This window comes from Myotis brandtii, unplaced genomic scaffold (assembly GCF_000412655.1).
Source record: "Myotis brandtii unplaced genomic scaffold, ASM41265v1 scaffold397, whole genome shotgun sequence".
Classification (NCBI taxonomy): domain Eukaryota; kingdom Metazoa; phylum Chordata; class Mammalia; order Chiroptera; family Vespertilionidae; genus Myotis; species Myotis brandtii.
This window is the reverse complement of record NW_005365229.1, coordinates 5,216,135-5,240,684: the sequence shown is the minus strand read 5'-3', so window position 1 is coordinate 5,240,684 and position 24,550 is coordinate 5,216,135. Positions and strand designations below refer to the sequence as shown.

At 42.1% G+C, this 24,550-nt stretch overlaps 1 protein-coding gene and 3 pseudogenes across 5 annotated transcripts in view; all 4 read right to left on the bottom strand.

Annotated features, from left to right (window-relative positions):
- Window positions 1-7,416: 7,416 nt before the first annotated feature.
- On the bottom strand, window positions 7,417-8,928 carry LOC102249841 (annotated as a pseudogene).
- On the bottom strand, window positions 7,671-7,999 carry LOC106727259 (annotated as a pseudogene).
- An 8,313-nt stretch (window positions 8,929-17,241) lies between the features above and the next one.
- Window positions 17,242-24,550, bottom strand: part of ZNF200 (zinc finger protein 200) — a 26,463-nt gene continuing 19,154 nt past the window's right edge. For 2 of the 5 annotated variants that reach the window (XM_005872991.2, XM_014545155.1), the window contains exon 5: window positions 17,242-18,474. In XM_005872991.2, coding sequence (XP_005873053.1) covers window positions 17,747-18,474 — 728 coding nt within the window. In that variant the 3' untranslated portion in view covers window positions 17,242-17,746. The remainder of the gene's footprint in view (window positions 18,475-24,550) is intronic. The other 3 variants (XM_005872990.2, XM_014545157.1, XM_014545156.1) reach the window with 3 other exon arrangements.
- LOC102243856 lies at window positions 22,126-23,436 on the bottom strand (annotated as a pseudogene).

The following is a 24,550-nucleotide window of genomic DNA, read 5'->3' as shown; positions in this document are numbered from 1 at the left end:
TCCCCCTCCCCCTCCCCCTCTCGGCACGCTGGGGTTGGTGCCCGCCAAACCTGGACAACTGGCGCGTCCTGTGAGTCTCCACATTCCACCAGCTCCCGTTCCTCTAGGTCTCCAATCCCAGCTGTCTCCCCTTCCTGGTTAGGGAGGTGTTAGGATTTCCAAGTCCCACTTCCACAGGCTGGGACTGCTGGAGGCCAGGGCTGACCTCGGACCTGATATCCTTTCAAAAGGTGAGGTCGGCTGTGAGCCAGCAGCGTGTAAAGGTACGTAGGGGGCTCCGAGTCAGGGGCAAGCCCTTGCTACTCAGTGTGATCTGAGGACCAGGCATTGCCTGGGTGACTGTTGCAAATGCATTATCTCAGGCTCCATCCCAGACTTCCTAAGTCAGGATCTTCTCTTTAACAACATCCCCAGGTGATTTCTGTGCACGTTAATGGTTGAAAATAGCTGCTTTAAGCTTCCCAAGATTTCTGGTCTAGGAGGCAATGCTGGTTTGTGTATTTGGTTCTGCAGACCTAAAGGCATGTGAAGGTTTGAGCTTCGTGAGTCAGATTCAGGATCTTTATGACATCTCAGGCATCACTTACCACTTAATCAAGATGATATATAATGTGGGATGATATAGGTAGAAAACCTCCGATGAGGATTGATATCTGAGAACATTAAGAAACACTCAGGCCCTAACCGGTTTGGCTCAGTGGATAGAGCGTCGGCCTGTGGACTGAAAGGTCCCAGGTTCGATTCCAGCCAAGGGCATGTACCTTGGTTGCGGGCACATCCCCAGTAGGAGGTGTGCAGGAGGCAGCTGATCGATGTTCCTCTCTCATCGATGTTTCTGACTCTCTAGCCCTCTCCCTTCCTCTCTGTAAAAAATCAATAAAATATATTTAAAAAAACAACAAAAAATATATTAAAAAAATAAACACTCAGGAAGGGAAATGAATGTTACCTGAAGGGTGCTTAATCAACCTGAGGTTGCAAGACTGACAGAATGTCTTTTAGGGATGAATGGATCTATTCATCAACTTGGCATCCTACAAATGTAATTTATTTATTTGTTTATTTTATTACTAGAGGCCCAGTGCACGAATTTGTGCACGGGTGGGGTCCGGCTGGCCCGCCCCAACTGGGCGGGCAGGCTGGGCTGGCCAGGGGGAGGGGACACAGGTAGTTGGCCAGCTGGCCCTGCCCCCCAGTCGAACTCCCAGTTGAGGAGACAATTTGCATATTAGACTTTTATTATATAGGATTGTTGTTGAGAGTATTAAAGATGCCCCCCACAAACATTTCTAACCAAGAAACCCACTTTATAATAAAAGAGATGTAGCCAGTTGCTAAGATGGCCCTCAATGATCATAGTCTTGAGCAATCCCTTCTCACTTTGAATTGGGCTGACTTTGTGTCTTAATCCATTGAGGCTGCACCAACAAAATATCACAGACAACAGAAATTTATAAACAACAGACATTTATATTCTATAGTTCTGGAGGCTGCAAAGTTCCACGTCAAGATGCTGGCACATCTGGTGTCTGGTGAGAGCTCACTTCCTGGTTAATAGGTGGTTTTCCTGTGTAACCTCACAGGGCAGAAGGGACAAGGAGCTTCCGCAGGCCTCTCCTGTACTAGACCCATTGGTGATGGCTCTGCCCTCATGACCTAGTCACCTCTCAAAGGCCCCACCTCCTCATTCCATTACTTTTGGGGTTAGTATTTCAACATATGAATTTTGTGGGAATACAGTCAGTCCATAGTAGTGTCTAAGCCAGCGGTTCTCAACCTGTGGGTCGAGACCCCTTTGGGGGTCGAACGACCCTTTCACAGGGGTCGCCTAAGACCATCAGAAAACACATATATAATTACATATTGTTTTTGTGATTAATCACTATGCTTTAATTATGTTCAATTTGTAACAATGAAATTGGGGGTCACCACAACATGAGGAACTGTATTAAAGGGTCGCGGCATTAGGAAGGTTGAGAATCACTGGTCTAAGCAATCGGATGTTGTGGAAATGGTGGTGTGTGACTTCTGGAGCTCAGTTATAAAGGATATGGTCTCCATCTTGCTCTCTTGAATCACTTGCTCTGGGGAAACCAGCTACTCTGCTGCAAGGACAGACCAAGTTTGCCCTACGGAGAAGCCTGTGTGAGGAACGGAGGCTTCCAATAGCCCCATGAGCAAGCCATCTTGGGAGCCCGTCCTCCAGCAACAGTCAAGCATGCAGATGACTGAGGCCTTGCTGACAGCTCAACTGCTCTCTCATGAGAAGCCCTGATCCAAAACCAGTCAGCTAAGCCATGACCAGATTCCTGACCCACAGGCACTGTGTGAGATGCATGTTTACTGTTTTAAGTAGCTAAGTTTCGGGATAATTTGTTACTTGACAATAGAGTAACTATATAAGGAATAAGGCTGGGGCCCATGGGCTCATTGGCATTTACTTGTGCACCATCCCCAAGGAGCAGTTGACCCTGTGGAATAGGGAAATGATCTTTACAGACTCAGTTTTGGCACCAATTGCGTTACCCTGTGTGGCTAGAGGGTTGTTTTACAGGATACAGTATATGTTTCATACCAATACATGCTGAACTTTCTCCCAACCTGGAATTTATGGGGCAAGGAAACAAGAGGTAGACGTATTACCTAATGATCAGCTTGCAAAATTTTTCTTCTTATCCCAATAACAGTAGATTCTGAAGAGATTTTTTTTTCTGGCCAATTTGGGCTCCATTTGCTACTGGATAAACTGGCCATAAAAGGGGATTCTAATATTGTTTTGCTGCTACACAATGAAACAGAGGATTGTGGATGGAAAGATCTCCTTGAGAGGATTCTGGAATTACCATGTCCAGTGTAAGATCAGGATAATCTTATATGGGTAAGAACAAAAGGGCGCCAGATCTCTCAAACATGAAAGTTTAGGTTACTATATCAGATTTTAATAACCTTGGACAACTGAGATGCTGGCTAAAGACAAAGGGAACATGAGTTAGATTGTGGATAAGGAAAATTATTACTATCAACTAAGGATTCATGGCTACCTGTGGAAACGAAGACTATATCATCCAGTCATATTTTCATCCTTCCTTTGTTATGTATATATTTATGTATTATAAATGATTGGGTAAAAAGCCTACTTATTCCTATATAAAGAAACCCTGAATAACTTGTCTCCCAGCCTCTCTTACAGCTGAGATGTGGGCATATGACTACCCATCAGATATCTTGACTTAGCCTTTGACATGAAGAAAGGGAAACCAAGAGAAACTTTTTCTAGTAGTGACAGCTGTTGATCAGTACTTGCCTCTCTCTTTCTCTCCCTCTTTCTTTCCCAGCAGCCCAACCTTTCTTTCTCTCCCCACCTCCACTGGGCTGTTGTTCAGCCCTGCCTCTCTGATCAGGCCCGGAGATAGGCCCAGAGATGCTGACTAGCATAGGAACCGACCAATCAGAACCAAATGTGGGCACTGTGAAGAACCAATGGCTGTCTAGGAGGTGGAGCTTTTGACACAGACTGGCAAAGGAACCGACCAATCAGAACCAAATGTGGGTGCTATGAAGAACCAATAGCTGCCTAGGAGGCGGAGCTTTTGACGCTGACTGGCATAGAAACCGACCAATCAGAACCAAATCAGGGTGCTGTGGGGAGCCAATGGCTGCCTAGGAGGTGGAGCTTTTGACACTGACTGGCATAGAAACTGACCAATCAGAACCAAATTGGCCAGCAGAGGAGGGCAGTTGGGGGCGGGATCAGGCCTGCAGGGGAGGGCAGTTGGGAGCAACCAGGCCAGCAGGGGAGGGCAATTAGGGGTGATCAGGCTGGCAGGCAGGTGAGCAGTTAGGAGCCAGTCCCAGATTGCAAGAGAGATGTCCCACTGCCAGTTATGTCCTAAACCAGCAGTCGAACATCCCCCAAGGGGTCCCCAATTGGAGAGGGTGCAGGCTGAGCTGAGGGAATCCCCACTCCGTACACGAATTTCGTGCATTGGGCCTCTAGTTCCTATATAAAGAAACCCTGAATAACTTGTCTCCCAGCCTCTCTTGCAGCTGAGATGTGGGTATATGACTACCCATCAGATGGGTATATGACTTAGCCTTTGACATGAAGAAGGGGAAACCAAGAGAAACTTTGTCTAGTAGTGGCAGCCATTGCAGCAAGATGGATTCCCAGGGCAACAGTGCTACTGGTGACAGCCTATGTCCAGTGACAGCTGTGTCAAAGCCATGAACTCTTTAAAAATAAAAGATTATTTAAAATTTGATTTTTAGAGAGAGAGGAGACGGAGAGAGCGAGATCAATGTGAAGTGAAACATCAATCAAGGAAACATCAATTGGCTGCCTCCTGCATGTCCCCTACTGGGGATCAAGCCTGCAACCCATTCATGTGCCCAGGACCACAATGAGCCAGCAACCTTTTGGTGCACAGGATGATGCCCAAACAACTGAGCCACACTGTCTGGGGCCAAAGCCATGAACTCTTAACATTTGTGCTTGGAGGCAGCAGCAATCATTGGCATAATAATAAAACCAGTTCTGTGGCATGATCTGTAGCTGGTGTGTGACCTTCTAAACCTAGTTCTCCAGCTGCTCAGTGTCTTTGCAAGTTATCCATTATCTTTTTCGAGAAATAATTCTCTGCTTAGCTCAGCAAAACTTGGTTTTTGTTATTTGCAACTAAGAACTGTGGGTGAAGCCACAATGTAGCCAATTATCAGAAGAGGACTTGAACCCTGAACTGGAAAGCCATCAGTAGTCTCTCTAGCTCATCTCTGCTTCTCTCTGTGTTTGCACTTTTTGCCCCACTCTGTAATCTTTTTAAAAAAAAAAATTTTATTGATTTTTTACAGAGAGGAAGGAAGAGGGATAGAGAGTTAGAAACATCAATGAGAGAGAAACATAGATCAGCTGCCTCCTGCACACCCCCTACTGGGGATGTGCCCGCAACCAAGGTACATGCCCTTGGCCGGGATCAAACCTGTGACCCTTCAGTCTGCAGGCCGACGCTCTATCCACTGAGCCAAACTGGTTACGGCCTCTGTAATCTTTTGTATCTCCATCTATGCGGCAGTCAGGAGAGCTTTGTAAACATCTGGCTCGACATATCCAGACCAAGTCATACTGAGAATGACCTGCAGCCGCTCAGCATCAGCCCCTAGTTCCCTCCTCCAATCACGAGTCCTTCCTGGGCAGGAGGTGGTGCAGTATAAATTGTGCAATTGGAGCCCACAGCCCTGAGGTTCTCATTCTCAGAAAAGTGACTCATTGTGAGCTGAGAATATATCCCAAAAGAAATCTACTCTCGGAGCGTGGAGTTTCTGTCATGGCATGCTGTGCTCTCTCTGATTCGTTTCTCCTCGCAATTACAATCAGGTTATCCTTCACACCAAATGCTTTAAAGCAGTGGCTCTCAACCTTCCTAATGCCACGACCCTTTAATACAGTTCCTCATGTTGTGGTGACCCCCAATTTCATTGTTACAAATTGAACATAATTAAAGCACAGTGATTAATCACAAAAACAGTATGTAATTATATATGTGTTTTCCAATGGTCTTAGGCGACCCCTGTGAAAGGGTCGTTTGACCCCCAAAGGGGTCTCGACCCACAGGTTGAGAACCGCTGCTTTAAAGGATTAAGCACAGCTCTGTAATGCCATTGCCTCCCCCTCCCTCCACCCCCAGCATCCCTCTCGGCAAACACATCACTAACTCTACACAGTAAATGACTAGACGTGAGAGAAATACTACAGTAATCCCAGTTTCTGAACTAAGAAAATAAGAAGAAAAAAACTTAATGGAATTTTAAAATCTACAAACATAAGCCTAGATCCGCAAGATGATGAAGCCTAGATCCACAAGATGATGCAATGAGGTCTTGGAAATTTTCTCTGGGACCTGTCTCTACCTAGAGTGCTTTATTTCTAAATTCTGACTTAGGACTTGATAATATACTTCATCATCATTCTTGAGTCCCCAAGGACGAGCGAGTAGGTGGGACAGTTTTCTTTGCTTATCTCTAATGAGGTTCTCAGGGAATTTGGTTCAACGGACAATGGAAGCTACAATAAATACCCATCTCTAATTTCCGCAAACATCCTTCCTGCACAGAGGGCTAAGGCCATGAACCTCTGCTCCTCATTTGCTCAGGAACTACCTATATTTCCAAGACTTTCCAAACCTTATAATAATGAGAAGCATTGGCCAGTTCCTCAAAGTGAACACTTGATAGCAACGGCTTCTCCCAGGTAAGATCATAACAAGATCATAACAGTGGAGTTGTCAATATTTCTTTACTAATAGTGAAGTTCTTTGAAGAACCTCCTTCCAGATCTAGGGAATAGTAAGAGTCCTGAATCCATCAGCTGAACTTGAGATAAACTCAGGAATAATTGGCTGTTTCTTTATCTCTATGAGCTACTAAAACAGACATACATAATGATAGAGAAGGGCTCTGTATGTGCCTGTGTGTTGTTTTTATGTTATATTTGATATGGTAGTTTCCCACTATCTCATGTGGGCTTCTATTTCTGAATTTTGGCTAAACTCTTCATGCTTAACCTATTGGTCTCAAAAGTATTGGGCAGTTGCATTACCTGTCTACCTCCTCATTCCTAGAGTAATCAGGTATGTACTCTTAAACATGATGAGTACCTATCCACTCAATTCTATTCATACAACCATAGATAACTATGCTAAAAATCAATAGCAGAAGAAATACAAAAAGAGGCCATCTCAGCATTAAGAGATATTCCTACTAGTGAAATAAACCAAATGTTCTTTCTTGCAGCCAAAGAATTTTACACCAAAAGCTGAACTGTATGTAGACTAACATCAAACATTCATTATAAGTTTTTTGACAGTAATTTTGACTCTCTTATTGATACCTGGTATTGAAATATTTTAAAGAATTTATCTTAGATTAATATTGTAAATTTTCTCAACTGTTAATCATTAATGGACAGAATAAATAAAATACTGCATTACCGTACAATTTTTGTTATGGCCATTTGGAATTTGAGATGTCCATTGGACATCCAAATGGAACTATCAAAAAGGAAAGGTATATATAGACTTAGGCATCAGGGAAGAGGATGGAGTTGGAAATATTCATTTTGGAGACATCAGCATATAGATAGTATTTGGGAAGAACTGATATCTTAACACTATTGAGTCTTCCTATCCATGATTGTGGGATAGCTGTCCATTAATTTAGATATTTTTTAATTGCTTTCAAGTTTTCCTTGTATAAATTTCATACATAATTTTTTTATTTAGACCTAAACTTTTTTTTTTTGGGGGGGGGGAGGTTGTGCTAATGGAAATAGTGTTGTATTTTATTTTTAAAGTACAGTTTCTATTTATCCTCCCTCCCCCCCGCCCCAGAGAACTTTTCTTCAGTCCTTAAGGACTTAGCTCCTTACATAGACTTTGGTGGAGGTCATGGGGCAGCACCAGCAGGTCTAAATTGGGGTGGGGATGTTCCGTCCTTCTGGGTTTTACGAAAACGACTCCTGGCTACCTTGCTGTGAATGGCACAGCGCACACAGTAATGTAGTTTCACATACAGCTTGGGAAGCACATAGGCATCGAAGACACTTGCTTCAGGAATGTCTCTAAAGGCTGTGGCCTCTTACTATATTTTGAATGACAAACTTCTTTTTTTTTTTTTTTACAAATCCATTTTATTTATTTTCAGTGTTTAAATCCTTGAGGGATACAGCATTACACGGATTCTGTCCAGTAGCCTTAGCAGGAAGGTTGCTTCGGAATTTAGCACGAACCATTCCACTGTTTCCATGAGCATGAGTTACCTTTCCCCAGATTACTCTGGTTTTGTTTGGTTTGCCACCAGGAGTCACCATGTTGTTCTTTGCTTTGTACACATAAGCACATCTCTTGCCTAGATAGAATTCTGTTTCATCAGGAGCATAAACACCTTCATTTTTAAGAAGCGCCGTGTGCTCCCGCTGGTTCCGGAGACCCCGCTTATAGCCAGCAAAAATGGAATGACAACCTTCTTAATGGCCTTGTCCTTGGGCACACATTGGGTGCAGTTGGTGCAACGAATAGGCTCTACATGGCCATGGCCTTTTTTGGCATGACCGTTATTCCTTCTTTTCTTGGTACTCCTTCCACTCCTCCATTAACCCAGCTCTCAAATCCCAAAAATAGTGTTGTATTTTAAATTTCAAACTCCAATTGCTCACTGCTATATATCCAGAAGTAGACTTGCTGAATCGTATGACAGCAGTTGACTTTTGTAGATTGGTCTTGTATCCTGATAGTTTTCTATATTGTTTGAGTTCCAGTCTTGTTTTTTCTCTTCTTTGAGGTTTTCCACATACATAATCATCTTACCTGCAAACAAAGACATTTTCATTTCTTCCTTCTCAAATCTGTATACCTTTTATTTCCTTTACTTGTCCCATTGCATTGGCTAGAAATTTTGGTGTGTGGTTGAATAGGAGTGGTGAGAGAGGATATTTTATTTCTTTTTTTTTATGTCTTAAAGTATTACAAAGAGTATTACACATGTCTCCTTTTTTCTCCCCTTGACATTCCCCCCGGCTCCCCCCACCCCCCAGTGTCTTGTGTCCATTAGTTATTCTCATATGCATGCATATAAATCTTTCGGTTGATCTCCTATTCCCCCCAACCCTCCCCAGGGTTCCCACTGTAGTTTGACATTCTGCTCAATGCTGCTCTGCCTCTGTATCCATTTTTGTTCATCAGTCTATAATGTTTCTTATTATCCATAAATGAGTGAGTTCATGTGGTATTTTTCTCAGCTTCCCAGGGGCCGTCCCAGCCTCATGGGGGCCGTTTCAGCCTCACATGGGCCGTCTCAGCCTCCCAGGGGCCGTCTCAGCCTTGCAGGGGCTGTCGCAGCCTCGCAGGGGCCATCGCAGTCTCGCAGGGGGTGCCGCATCCCACGTTGGGGGTGAAGGTGCGAGACAGAAGCTCCTCTTGCTATCTCTCCTGCTGCTCCCTTGCGTATCGCCAATGTTGGAAGTTTCTGAGAGCAGTCTGCAGGTGCTGGACATCATACTTTAACTGGTCAACACGAAGTTTGGTATTCTGTCTTTTGTTGGGTGGCTCCTTGCTGGACAAAATCTCCAGGCGTTCTTGCTGGCTGAATATCTGGTATGCTTGCTTGGATTTCATTTTCTACTAAGTGCACAGACTGCTTGTCTGCCGTCTCCTGGCGTCCCATGTGAGACTGGATCTGGTGGGCCTGTTTGTGCGTTTGCTGGTACAGCGGTTCCATGTTGCTGGCCCAGCCGGGTCCGGTTCCGGCTTCCTCCGAACCTGATTCTGCTTCTTGAGTGTGTCCCTTATGGGTGCGAGGAGTTGAAATCTGCAGTTTGTTGGGTTATGCTATAAAAGCGCCGGTGGTTCCTTTTGTGCCTCTGGCACAGCTTGGGCGGGGATGTAAATTGAGTAGGGCGGGGTCTCAGGGAGTCACCAGGGTGGAGCAAACAGCAATGGCATCTCCGTGACTCCTCGCCTCTCCGAAACTCCACATCTGCGCGTCCCCGAGTGCCAGAGAGCAGCTCCGCGAGAAAGCCGCCCTTGCTTTCCAACCCGCTGCAAGGCCGGCCCGCCTCTCCCCGTAGGGGTCTGGGACCTCAGAATCCCGCCCCAAACAAGCTCAGTGGATTCGAGAGTTTGTAACCCCTTTCGATTGAAAAAAACCGCGCCTCCAGTTGCAGCCCGCCTGGTGCGTGACTCCGTACCTCTGTTCTTGGCGCCTCTGCATATCCTACTCAGTCTCAATGCTCTTCTTTCTTTCCTTCCAGTTGTAGAACTTCCACTGGGCCAGCTTCCCCATGGTTCTGAATAATAGCTGTTTTGTCTTATAGTTGGTATTTTCAATGTTGTTGTGGGAGGCAGCACACCTTACACCGCCATCTTGGTTCTCTCCAGGATATTTTATTTCTTATTCCTGATCTTAGGGGGAAAGCATCTATTTTCTGACCGTTATGATGTTGCTGTATGTTTTTGTGTACCATATGTTCTTTATCAAGTTGAAGAAGTTCCCCTCAAATTCCTAGTTTGATGGTTTTTGTTTTGTTTTGTTTTAAATCATGAATGGGTGTTGGATTTTGCCAAATGGTTTTTCTATATCTGATAGGATTATATAATATTCTTATTTAGCCTGTTGATGTGATGGATTACATTAATTGATTTTCAAATGTCAAACCAATCTTGCATACCTGGAATAAATTTCATTTGGCCCTAACAGGTTTGGCTCGGTGGATAGAGCGTCGGCCTGCGGACTGAAGGGTCCCAGGTTTGATTCCGGTCAAGGGCATGTACCTTGGTTGTGGGCACATCTCCGGAGGCCGGTGTGCAGGAGGCAGCTGATCGATGTTTCTCTCTCATCAATGTTTCTAACTCTCTATCCCTCTCCCTTCCTCTCTGTAAAAAATCAATAAAAAATATATTTAAAAAAATAAATTTCATTTGGTCCTGCTGTATAATTATTTTTATACACTGTAGGATTCAGTTTGCTGATATTTTGAGGATTTTGGCATATATGTCCATGAGAGATATTAGTCTGTAGTTTTCCTTTTTTGTAACGGTTTTGTTTGGGTTTGGTATTAGGATAATGCTGGTCTCGTAGAATGAGTTAGGAAGTATTCCTTTTGTTTCTATTTTTGGTAGAGATTGCAGAGAATTGGCATAATCTCTTCCTTAAATGTTTTTGTAGAATTCAGCAGTAAAACTATCTGGGCCCAGTGCTTTCTGTTTTGGAAGGTTACTAATTATTCATACTGTGTAATATAGGCCTATTCAGATTATTTTTTTTTGAATTTTGGTAGATTGCTTTTTAAGGAATTGGTCCATTTCATCTTAGTTATCAAATTTATGGGCATAGAGTTGTTCATAATATTCTTCTATTATCCTCTTAATGTCCATAGGATTTATAGTGATGGCTCCTTTTTCATTTCATTTTCATAGCAGTAATTTGTGCCTTCTCTCTTTTGTTGTTAGTCTGGCTAGGGTTTATCACTTGTATGGATCTTTTCAAAGAACCAGCTTTTGATTTTGGTTTTCTCTATTGATTGTTTTAAATTTCATTGATTTCTACTCTTTTGTTGTTGTTAATCCTCACCTGAGGATATTTTTCCACTGATTTTTTTTTAAGTGGGGAGTCAGCAAAGGGTTTTATTTTTTAATATATTTTTATTTATTTCAGAGAGGAAGAGAGAGGGATAGAAAGAGATAGAAACATCAATGATGAGAATCATTGATTGGCTGCCTCCTGTTCTTCCCCTTCTGGGGGAATCGAGCCCGCAACCCAGGTATGTACCCTTGACCGAAATCGAACCCGGGACCCTTCAGTCTGCAGGCCACGCTCTATCCACTGAGCTAAACCAGTTAGGGCTTTCCACCGATTTTTAGAGAGAGTGGAAGGGAGAGGGAGAGACAGAGAGAAACATCACTGTAAGAGAGACACATTGATTGGTTGCCCCCTGCGGGCACCCTGACCAGGACTGGGGTACCTGCAACCAAGGTATGTGCCCTTGACAGGAATCGAACTTGCGACACTTCAGTCCATGGGCTGATGCTCTATTCACTGAGCCAAACTGGCTAGGGCCCTACTCTAATTTTTATTATGTCTTTTCTTCTGTTTACTTTGGATTTAATTTCCTCTTCTTTTGTAGATCTTAAAGTAGAAACTTAGATTATTGATTTTAGATCTTTTTTTCTAATATATGCATCTAAATGCTGCATTTCCCTCTAAGCATTGCTTTCACTGCATCCCAAATTTTGACTATTTGCATTTGCATTTATTTTAAAATTTCTCTTGAGACTTATTTGACCCATTTGTTATTTAGAAATGTGTTGTTAAATCTCCAAATATTTTGAGATTTTTGGCTATCACTCTTATTTTTCATTTCATTGTGATGAGAGCATACATTGTATGACTTTCATATTTGCTAAGGTGTTTCATGTACAGATGTAGTCTATCTTGGTGATGCTTCATGTGAACTTGAGAAGAATGGGTATTCCTCTGTTGTTGGGTGAAATGTCCTATAAATGTTCAGTGGTGTTGGAGTTGAATGTGAAACTGGAGTGGGCTCAAGTGAGAATGGAGAGAAAAAGACCCAATGAAAAGCATTGTTTTCATTAGCTTTATAATATTCAGCCATATTTGTTTAACCATTTTGGTTGTTTCTAATTTTTTACTATTATAATGTGATATTTCCCCTTGCACATAGGAGATAAATTGTTGGGTCAAGGAATAATTTTTTAAAATATTTTTTATTGATTTCAGAGAGGTAGGGAGAGGGAGAGATAGAAACATCAATGATGAGAGAGAATCATGAATCAGCTGCTTCCTGCATGCCCCACACTGAGGTCGAGCCCACAACCTGGACATGTGCCCTGACTGGGAATCGAACCATGACCTCCTGGTTCATAAGTCGACGCTCAACCATTGAGCCATGCTGGCTGAGCCAAGGAGTAATTTTTTAAAACATTCTTGTTACAGTGGATGGGTGCCACTATCATTCCTCTTTTTTTTTTTTTTATCATTCCTCTTTTGCCAAGCCAAACATTTATACACACACACACACAAACCATGCTTATTTAATATACTTAAAATGATGACATCTTATTCTTTCAATTTATAACAATTAGATTACTAGTAGGGCTGAACATTCTTTCATATATCTTTTAGCAATTCATGTTTATCTAAAAATTCTCTGCTCATGTCTTGCTATTGGAACAATCCCCTCACTACTTCCCTTCTTCCCCCATCTCATCCTTCTGATCTCAGTTTATTTACTTAAAAAAATCTTTATTATTGAGACTATTACAGATGTCTTCCTGCCCCCCCTCCCCAATTACCCTCCTCCATCCACTTCCCACCCTGTCTCAGGCCTTCACCACCCTACTGTCTGTATCCATAGGTAAGATCTTTAGTTAACCTCTTCCCGCTCCTCCTCTCCCTTCCCTCTGAGATTCATCAGTCTGTTCCATGCTTCCATGCCTGATTCTATTTTATTCACTAGTTTATTTTGTTCATTAGATTTCTTGTTCATTTATTTTGATTTTTAGATTGAATTGTTGATTGATATGTATTAGTTGCCATTTTATTGTTCACATTTTTTTCTCTCTTCTCCTTCCCTCCACTTCCTCCTCCTCCTCCTCTTCTTCCTCTTCCTCTTTTTAAAGAATACCCTTCAGCCCTAACCGGTTTGGCTCAGCAGATAGAGTGTTGGCCTGCGGACTCAAGGGTCCCAGGTTCGATTCTGGTCAAGAGCATGTGCCTTAGTTGCGGGCACATCCCCAGTGGGGAGTGTGCAGGAGGCAGCTGATTGATGTTTCTCTCTCATCGATGTTTCTGACTCTCTGTCCCTCTCCCTTCCTCTCTGTAAAAATCAATAAAATATATTTAAAAAAAAAAGAATACCCTTCAATATTTCATGTAATACTGGTTTGGTGGTGGTGAACTCCTTTAGCTTTTTCTTGTTCGTGAAGCTCTTTATCTGACCCTCAATTCTAAATGACAGCTTTGCTGGGTAGAGTAATCTTGGTTGTAGGTCCTTACTATTATTCACTTTGAATATTTCTTGCCACTCTCTTTTGGCCTGCAAAGTTTCTGTTGAGAAATCAGCTGACAGTTGTATGGGCACTCCATTGTAGGAAACTAACTCCTTTTTCTTGCTGCTTTTAAGATTTTCTCTTTGTCTTTAGCCCTTGGCATTTTAATTGTTGTGTCATGGTGTGGGCCTCTTTGGGTTCTGCTTGTTTGGGACTCTCTGTGCTTCCTAAACTTCTAAATCTATTTCTTTCACCAGGTAGGGGAAGTTTTCTGTCATTATTTCTTCAAATAGGTTTTCAATATCTTGCACTCTCTCTTTTCCTTCTGGCACTCCCATAATGCTAATGTTGATATGCTTGAAGTTGTCCAGAGGCTCCTTACACTATCTTCATATTTTTGGATTCTTTCTTTTTTGCTCTTCTGATTGGGTGCTTTCTGCTCCCTCATATACAAATCGTTGATTTGATTCTTGGCATCCCCTACTCTACTGTTGAATCCCTGAAAACTGTTCTTTATTTCAGTTAGTGTATGCTTAATTTTGGACTGGTTCTTTTTCATGTCTTTGACATTCTCACTAAGAGCCTTGAAAGTCTCATGAAGATCCTTGAGTAACCTTATAACCATGGTTTTGAATTCTGTATCCAGTAGTTTGCTTGCTTCCATTTCTTTCATTTGTGACATGTTTCTTTGTCTCCGCATTTTGGCTGCTTCCCTGTGTTTGTTTCTATGTATTAGGTAGAGCTTTATGTCTCCTGGGATTGGGAGAGTGGCCTTGTGTAGTAGGTGTCCTGTAGGGCCCAGTGGCTCAGCCTCCCCAGTCATCTGAGCTGGGCACTCTAGGTGCACCCCTGTGTGGGCTGTGTGCACAGTCTTGTAGTTGAGCCTTGATTGCTATTGGCATCATTGGGAGAAATTGACCTCCAGGCCAATTGCCTGTGAGGACCAGCTGTGACTACAGTAGGGGAGCTGCTATACAGGAAACACCCCTATGGAGCAGGACTTGCTTCAGTGGGGCTTTGGTGCTCACTGAGTCTGCCTCTTGAGTGTGTCGCTTGTGAATGTGTAGAGTTGTAATCTGCTATGGTCTGAAACTGTCCACTGAGTGCACTGGCTCTAGGGCCTCCAGGGAGGTGCAAAGTCAGCCACTCCCTGGGGCCACCTGGCAGGAGCTACATAGGGATCTGCAGATGACTGCTATTTGTTATTTGTATTGGGCTTGGAGGTAGGCTCAGCTGTGAAGCAAGTGCTGGGTCTTTTATTGATAGGTTTGGGGCATGCTGTCACCATTCGCAACTTGTTTGATTTTAGCAAAGTCTGAAGCCTGAGCCAAGATAGGCCATTCATTTGAAAAAGCTGCTGCAAACAGCTTGGGTGGAGCTGCAAATTGAATGGGGTGAGATCTCAGGGAATCCCCAGGGTGGAACAAAGTGTGTTCCAGGCTAATGGAGACTCAGATATGACTGCCAGTCAGCCCTACGACAGGGCATCACCCATCCACAGGCCTTGAGGACCAGATGGCCTGACACTTCTCATCACTGCCCTGCATGGCAGCCTTTAAGTACTCTAGGTGTTCGAGCCAGTCCTCTGGTGCCAATAACTGGTGGACCCAGTCAGTAATTCTGGAGGAATAGGAGAATAACATTGGCAGCCAGTTTTGTCGCTGGTGTTAATGGGTACTGTAGGCTTGAAATACAAATTGATAAAAGACAACTGTTCTGTAGTCCTTTAAGTGTTGGTTTTTGTTATTTATTCTTAATGTTTTTATTGAATTCAGAGAGAGGGAGAGAGGATAGAAATATCAATGATAAGAATCACTGATTGGCTACCTCCTGCATGCCCCCTACTGGGGATCAAGCCTGAAATCCAGGCATGAGCCTGACCAGGGGAATAGAACTGTGACCTCCCAGTTCATGGGTCAATGCTCAATCACTGAGCCATACCGGCTGGGCTGTTACTGTCTTTTAATTAGGACTCAGGATTGTACTGTATCATAAAATGTTTTGTACCAAAACAAAGCTTAGAGCTACGTGTTTAAAAAAATAACAAGAAAGGAGCAATAGGCAGAAAAGATGAAACAAAACTACTACCAGTACTTGTAGATGGTATAATTTTTAACCACAGAACATAATAGAACTGAGAAATTACTGAAAATTAAGAACATTCAGTGAAGTGGCTAGTTTCACAAATATATAATTAAAAATAACTTTCCTATATAAGAGCAATAACTAGAAAAATATAATAAAAAACTATTTACAATACAAATTGAGAAAAATGTACTTGGGAATCCTATATAATAAAAGCCTAATATGCTAAGTGTCCAGTCGTCCAGCCAGCTGTTCAGCCAATCAAAGCGTAATATGCTAATGATATGCTAAGGCTGCTCAACTGCTCACTATGACATGCACTGAGCACCAGGGGGCAGATGCTCCAACTGGTAGGTTAGCTTGCTGCTGGGGTCTGACCGATTGGGACTGAGATGATTGGGACTGAGCGAGATGGGCTGGACAAGCCCTGGAGCCCTCTTGTGATTCCTCCCCGGCTGACCAACCTCCTGCATCCCTCCCTGGCCCCAATGTGTACTGGTAGGGTCCCTTGGCCTGGCCTGCACCCTCTCGCAATCTGGGACCCCTCGGGGGATGTTGGAGAGCCAGTTTCAGCCCGATGGCAGAATGACTGGTCACTATGATGCACACTGACCACCAGGGGGCAGACGCTCAACGCAGGAGCTACCCCTTGGTGGCTAGTGCACTCCCACACTGAGAGTGATGCTCAGCTAGAACCTAGGGGCTCATGGCTGGCAAGGACAGCAGCGGTGGCAGGAGCTCCCTGCAGGCCTAAGCTGTCAGTCAGACATCCCCCGAGGGCTCCCGGACTGCAAGAGGACGCAGGCCAGGCTGAGGGACCCCCACCCGGAGTGCACGAATTTTGTGCACTGGGCCTCTAGTACTCTAAGTGAAAAGGCATGTTTCTGGTTGGGAAACAAAATTTGTAAACAAATTTTCCCATAGAGCTTAGAGGATTAACTTATTCCAATCAAAATACCAATGTAAAAATTTAGGAAAACCAAAAAGAGCAAAACTGAACAAGAATCCTTAAACTCACACACTGTAGGATCGGTCCCATGAAGGCACTGCTGGCCTTGCTTTGGGAAGGCAAGTCAGGAAAGTCTGATATCAGGCCAAAGAGAACAAATATCTACAACAGTGAAGACACAGGAATCCTATCTCTTGAGGGACAATGTGACCTAACCAATGTGACATAATTTCTACAAATAAAACACTTTGCTTGTGAGGTAGTGACCACTCATTGCCAAAGACCTGATGACTGCTTAGAGGGGAATTAAGCATATGGTAAGGTTATCGAATGACCATGGATCCAAGCCAATGTGTTCCTCCTCCTTTTCGGGCTCTTGGGATTCCTTCCTAGTAAGTCTTCTTGGCTCAGCAGAGGAACATGATTCTGAAGAGCTTTTCCAATAGTGGAGTTGGGTGGCTGGATCTGAGCAATCCAAACTTCTTTTGTGGCAAGGGAAAGGCATCAAAGAGCTGTTTGAGCAATTGCGAGCTGAACAAGAACAGTAAGAGGAGTAGACATTTTAAAATTACATTGTGAAAAGGATTTTTATAAAAGTCACTTTTCCCCATAAATTGCAAACAACTGACAGATCACAAATAACAATAAGCCTTTGATATTCAATTGCTGTATTTTCCTATATTCCAAAGCAAAACAATCCCTTTCAACACTCAAGCTTTGAAGGGTGTTCTTAGAGGGTTACACGAATATAAGCTGTTGGCTTAACAATCAGTAGTTTGGGTCTTTCAGAATACCAGTCCAGAAAGGATCTTTGCATTCTATCTTCTCAAGTGTGTAAAAGAAGATATACTTTCAGTACACAAGAGTTACTCTGTTCACATTGCAGGTAAACAACCTCCAGACTCATATTTGAAGTTTTTCATGGGAAAAAGATGTGACCTGTACATTGTAGTATAAGCTCACAAAGGAAAGCTCCTTAGTCTCAAAAGCTTGGCTGCTAGATGAGGTATAGATCTTGAGGACATTTTCTTCCCTGTGAATTTTCTATAAATTTGAGGTTTAGCCAAGATAGGCTATAATTTGGGCTATTATGAGGGTCTCATATATCTGTATCTTTACAGATAGCCTGGGAATTCAGAATTCCTTATGAAACATTTCAGGTTGAGGCAGGACCATCGGACCTTTCCCGATCACACTTCTGCTTTCGGGTCTTACATGCTGAGTGGGTTTTTTCATGCCGGGTACAGTTTGACAGCCGACCAAATCTTCTCCCACATTTTTTGCAACCATAAGGCCTCTCAACCACATGACTCTGCAGATGAAGCACAAATTCTTTGTTTTCTGGGAAGGTTTTCCCACATTCTGGACATTTAAATACCTTCTTCCTTACATGGATTCCTTCGTGGCGACTACGATGAGAATTTTGACGAAAATTTTTTCCACATTTTGAACATGAGTAAGGTTTCTCTCCTGTATGGATTCGCTCATGTTTATTAAGGTTTGTTTTATGATTGAAGCTTTTCCCACAGTGACTACAGTCATAGGGTTTTTCTCCAGTATGAGTCCTCTGATGGGAAATAAGGTAAGAACTTTCATTAAACTGTCTCCCACACAGTGGACAAGTGTACCATCTTCTTGATCTCCGATTTCGGTTAAGTGCAGTAATATTGATATCCACAAATTTTGAGAGTTCCTCTAGTGGAGTATCATTTTCAATGGTAATTAGAAGATCTCTCATTTTCCTTTCATTTGAAATGGATGTATTTAGTGTTTTTTCTTTATGGCAATCTGGAGGTTGCTCAGAAACCACAAAACAATCCATTTCATCACAATCTGAAGAATCTTCTATATGATCTTCACCCTCAGGATTACTATCATTGACTGCTGAAACAAAAAAAGAGAATTTAATAACTTTTGAGGGATATGATACCAGGAGGGGAAAAAAACAAGTTTGATTTTTCATTAAATAACCTTAAAAGTCACAAATCTGAGGACTGGCAGATAATTGCCACCAACATTCCCTTTATACTCTTATGAAGGGTGGGATACAGGACTAATAAATCTTTCCATACCCCACAATATAAGCACACAGTAGTCTTTTTACGTGAAAGAAAAAATGAAATGAGTGAGACTATACCAAAGACTTTATGTGTACTCAGTGAGTTCATATTGAGCTTATATGTGTAAAGCATTGAGCTAAGTACCAGGGGATGAAGGACATAAATACTAAAGGATACCACTCGTAATCTTTAGGCTAGTAAGTGAACGGTAAGATGACTTACTTCTAGGTTCTCACTACATTAACTATTATATTACTAGGAGCCCAGTGCATGATTCGAAATCGCACCGCGCCGCCCACCCTCCGGTCTGGCCCTGCCTCCCTCTCTGGCCCTTGAAGCAGCTGTGGCCACTGCTGATCAGGCCCTCCCCCAGGGCAGGCACACGGAGGCCCCTGCCGCCCCTGCCACCCTGCCCTGGACGCTGCGCACACAACCTCCTCCTGTTTGGTCTACCCGTTATAGTGTCCTGGTTAATTAGCATATTTCTCACTACAATGTCCTATATAGTAAAAAACCGTAAACAATTAAAATACCTCAAAATAGAGAAGATGTCATATATTCACACAATAGATTATTAGTTGGGAATCAAAGTGATTACTACAACTGATAAAACTATGGTAGAAGTCAACAGTGGCATTTTGGGGAGAAGAAGGAAGTAGTAATAGTAACTGGGTGAGGCACAATAGGAATTTCTGCAGTGCTAGAAAGTCAATTTTGGGTGATAGTTAGATAAATGTAAATTTTGTGAAAATTTGAGTTATACACTTATTTGTATACTTTTCTGTATTTGTATTATAGTTCCAAAAAAACTGTAAAATAAGATTATAATGCCTAGGTAGCAAAGTGAAAAACAGTATGCTGTAAACAGATTGGGTGACAAGGGACCCCTAAACTCTGGCCAACTTACTGAGAATAAAGTAAAAAGGTTAAATCAACTGCTTAGGCCTCAGCAGTTGAGCATCGACCTATGAACCTGGACATCAAGGTTCGATTCCCTGTCAGGGCACATGCCCGGGTTGTGGGCTCAATCCCCAGTGTGGGGCATACAGGAGGCAGCTGATCAATTATTCTGTCTTATCAATGTTTCTAGCTCGCTCTCCCTCTTCTTTCCTCTCTGAAATCAATTTAAAAACAAAACAAAACAATCAACTATTGAGATATGTGGCTGACCCAAAAGCTGGAATGTGAATCTCTACTGGATTTAGTAATTTCACACACTAATGTATTTATTCTATTTAATTATTCCTTTTATTTATTTCCTTAGGATAATGAAAATGCTGGGTAAAGCATATGCCAATTTTTATCACAGGTCTTGATATGAACTGCCAAAATGCCTTCCATAGAAGCTACAGCAATTTCAATACAACAATATCAATTGTGTGTAACAACTTAAGCTAATCTTGCCAGTATTAAATACCATGTAAAATATTTACTAAGTATAATGGTTTCTCATTGAAGCTTTATTTTGTACTTTATTACAAACTGTTGGGCTAAAACTTTTATAAATTCAAAGAAATTTTATATATTATAAATTCTAAATCTTTGTCAATTAAATTTAAATAGTTGCAACTAGCTGGTCAGTGTGTCTCAGTGGTTGAGCGTTGATCTATGAACCAGGAGGTCAGGGTTGGATTCCTGGTCAGGGCACATGCCTGGTTGAGGGCTCGATCCCCAGTAGAGGGCGTGGAGGAGACAGCCAATCAATGATTCTCTCTCATCATTTATGTTTCTTTTTCTCTCTCCCTCTCCCTTCCTCTCAAATTAATAAAAAATATATTTAAAAAATAATAAAATAAAATAAATAGTTGCAATCAGTTTATTTCTGGTGTATTGTAAATATTGACAGTTTAAAATAATGGAATAATGTATCTAAAGAAAATAACAAAGCTACTGATACGCAATATTATCCATCATCAAGCTGATCTTCAACACTCAGAAATGTTATAGTGTTCTTTCTCCTTACACATTCCACCTTTGTCACAGAATATTTTCATGTAAACTATTCTTATATTTGAAAATCTCTTACTGATATAAATTTCATCCTTCGAGTTAAAATTTTTCCTTTTGGATTGAATTATTACTATTATTATTAATACTATATAGCTTATCAAAAGACATAAATACTGTAAATTTTAAACATGAAAAGAAAAATTGGAAATTCTGTTAATGAAATGGAGGATTTAAAAATTTTATTTCATGTTTTTGTGGGTGAATAATTATTGCTGAGATTGGGTTCAGGATCAATTCTAATCTGTTTTTTTAGTGAGTTCTGAGAATCTTTGTTCATATATAAATAGATGAAACTGATGCAAATTTTACTATGAAAGGATGTCCAATTCTTTGAACTACTTCCACTTTACATGCCAAACCCACAGTGCCACATTTCAAGTATTATTTTTGTGACCAATCAGCTCATAACTCAATTGGATCCTCCTCAATTTTGTTGAAAGCACAGAAGTGAAAAGCATCCTGAATTATGAAAAGATTTGTTTACCCATCAGTAGAGACATCAATTTTTAAATTTTTTGGGAAATATATAAAAAAGACTTTTCGCCCTAACCGGTTTGGCTCAATGGATAGAGCGTCGGCCTGCGGACTGAAAGGTCCCAGGTTCGATTCCAGTCAAGGGCATGTACCTTGGTTGCAGGCACATACCCAGTAGGGAGTGTGCAGGAGGCAGCTGATCGATGTTTCTCTCTCATCGATGTTTCTAACTCTCTATCCCTCTCCCTTCCTCTCTGTAAGAAATCAATAAAAATATATATTTAAAAAAATAAAAAATAAAAAAGACTTCTAACACTAATCAAGTAACTATTAGTTATACCTCTTTTCCATTTGCATGCATCTTCTTTAGCTGAATATACTCACAATAGGTTGGGAAAACTAAGACATTGTTAATTATATTCAATATTGTTAACGTGTTTTCAATAAATTGAGTTAAATCTGCAGCTTGCATGTTTTTTAAAAAGGTGATGAAATGTTTTATTTATTTATTTTTTAAAATATATTTTATTGATTTTTTTTAGAGAAGAAGGGAGAGGGATAGAGAGTTAGAAACATTGATGAGAGAGAGTCAGCTGCCGATAGAGAGCCAGAAACATCGATGAGAGAGAAACATTGGTCAGCTGCCTCCTGCACGCCCCCCACTGGGGATGTGCCCGCAACCAAGGTACATGCCCTTGACCGGAATCGAACCCGGGACCCTTGAGTCCGCAGGCCGATGCTCTATCCACTGAGCCAAACTGGTTCGGCATGTTTTAAATTGAAGTCTTCCTCTAGAATAACTCAACTTAAAATGAGGGAAAAAATCAGTTTTCAAAATTTGATCAATTTCTATTGTGTTTTCTGGCCATTTTTTAATTACTTCTTTTTACAGTTAACTCATATATTTGGAGTTTTGTTGTTGTTTTTGGCATTAATCTTACAAATTGTATAAAGATTTGTGTTTCTCTTCAATAACAAAAAACCAAGGGCTACAAGAGTGGTTGTATATAGAAAACACAGATATGCTTCACCTGCAAACAGGGTCCTGACCAGACAAGGAAACAAGAGAAAAGGGCACAGAGAAGGGGAGGGGGTCCTTCTCCCAGCACAAATCTACAGGCAGGGGCTGGATTCACACAGGCTTAGGAGAGGCCAAGGTCAAAAGGCATGTGCCAGTGCTGGCTGTATGTGGGGAGTAGAGTGCCAGTAGGAGCCTGTGTCTGTCCCACCCCACCTTAGTTGCTCTTCAGGCTTTGGCCCAGATGGGAATTCTGGGTGGGGACCAGGGCCAATTGGGACAACTGGTGCGAGAGTGAGGGAAGTAATTGCTCCCTGGAGTCTGCTGTGGAAAACTGAAGAAGCCTGATCAGTGTGCCCATCCTCTTGCCTCTGGCTGGCCTTGCCCATCCTGCCACCCTTCCGGCCCCATTGAGAGGCCCACTGGGACCCAAGAAGAGCAGGTGCAGCAGCCAGGGCTTTGAGCTTTCCTGGGGTGGGGAGAGGGGAGACAGGAGGTGCTGCTGGACTCCTTCTTAAGCCCCAGCTGAGCTCAATAGGAGGGTGGGATCATGTAGGACATCATGGTGAGGGGTGAGCAGAGGACAAGGATGTGCATACACACATGGACGAGGTGTGCGTGGTTAAAGGCACTGCAGCCTGCTCAGTTTCTGTCTGTTGGTAGCAGGCGGCATGCTGATGTCCACCACATTGTTGCCTAGGGACTAATGGGCTGCACGATTTCCAATCTGTTTTTGTGATATAATGTGGTAGATCTCTTTGATGTTCTTGAAAGCTTCCTCTACACCGGTGAAGTCCAAGGCTGAGCTCAATGAAGGACAAGTTGTTTTCTGCAAAAGCACAGGCCTTGTCAGTGGGCACAGCCCTCGGGTGGCATAGGTTGCTATTGTTGCCCACCAGCAATATAATGAAGATGCTGTCGGTATGGTCCCATAGCTCCTTCAGCCAGTGCTTGACGTTCTCTATGTCAGGGGCTTGGCAATGTCATAGCAGCGTGCCCACTGCACCAGTAGTAGGTGGAGGCGATGGTGAGGTAGTGCTCTGGCTGTGGTGTCACAAATCTGCGCCTATAGTCTTGCTATCCACCTGGATGCTGTGGGTGGCAAACTCCACGCCAATGGTGCTCTTGCTCTCCAGGTTGAACTTGTAGGTGAAGCAAGACAGACAGCAGGTAGCTCTTCTCCACCCTGGAGTCCCCGATGAGCACCACTCTGAATAGGTAGTTGTACTTGTCTTCCCCAGACCCCACTGTCCTGCTGCTTCCTGCAGGATCCCCTGCAGCCCCACCACAAGCACCCCCATTTGGAGTTTAATATCACACTTTTGTTTATAACATGTCTGAAGTTGGTAAAAGCAGCCAGAACATGAATCTAAATACAGTATAAATAAATTTGGAGGGCAGTTATCTTTACATTTTAATTTTCCCATTTACACCTGTGTCTCTCCAATATTTAACAATCTTTTTTTTATATTTACCAACAAAGCATTTCTAGTTTACTTCTATTTTATAGTCACTCTGAATGAGAGGTTTCATTGTTTTCTACCTACTTTAAAACTATTTAATATAAATTTTAGTCAATCCTTTTAGATTTTGTAAGTACAAATTAGGGTTTGTACTAAGTACAAAAAGGGTTCCTTCCCTTTCCAATATTTCTTCTTCTTCTTTTTTATATTTTTATTGATTTCAGAGAGGAAGGGATAGGGAGATAGAAACATCAATGACGAAAAAGACTCATTGATTGGCTGCCTCTTGCACGCCCCCTATTGGGGATCGAGCCCGCAATTCGGGCATGTACCCTGACTGGGAATCAAACCCAGGGCCTCTTGGTCCATGGGACAATGCTCAATCCAGAGTCACCACAGCTGGGCAAGATTTATTCTTTTTTTTAAAAAAATATATTTTATTTATTTTTTACAGAGAGGAAGGAAGAAGGATAGAGTTAGAAACATCGATGAGAGAGAAACATCGATCAGCTGCCTTCTGCACACCCCCAACTGAGGATATGCCCGCAACCAAGGTACATGCCCTTGACTGGAATTGAACCTGGGACCCTTGAGTCCGCAGGCTGACGCTCTATCCACTGAGCCAAACAGGTTAGGGCAAGATTTATTCTTTTTAACCCTTTTTTCTTTTCTTGTTTTAGAAAACCTAGTTAATGATATTGCGAAAGCAGGTTTATTTTGTTCTGTTTTAAGGAATTATTGTCAGTGTTTTATTAATGATTATAAATGGTTATATTAAAGGGCTGTTTTGAGGACAATTTATGGACATTCATGATTTTTCTTTAATGTACTAACTTTTAAAATTAAAAAATTTTAGTAGCTAATATATTTATATTGCTCAAAAATCAAAACATATGAAAAAGTATGCAATGAGAAGTCTTTTTTTTTTAAATGTG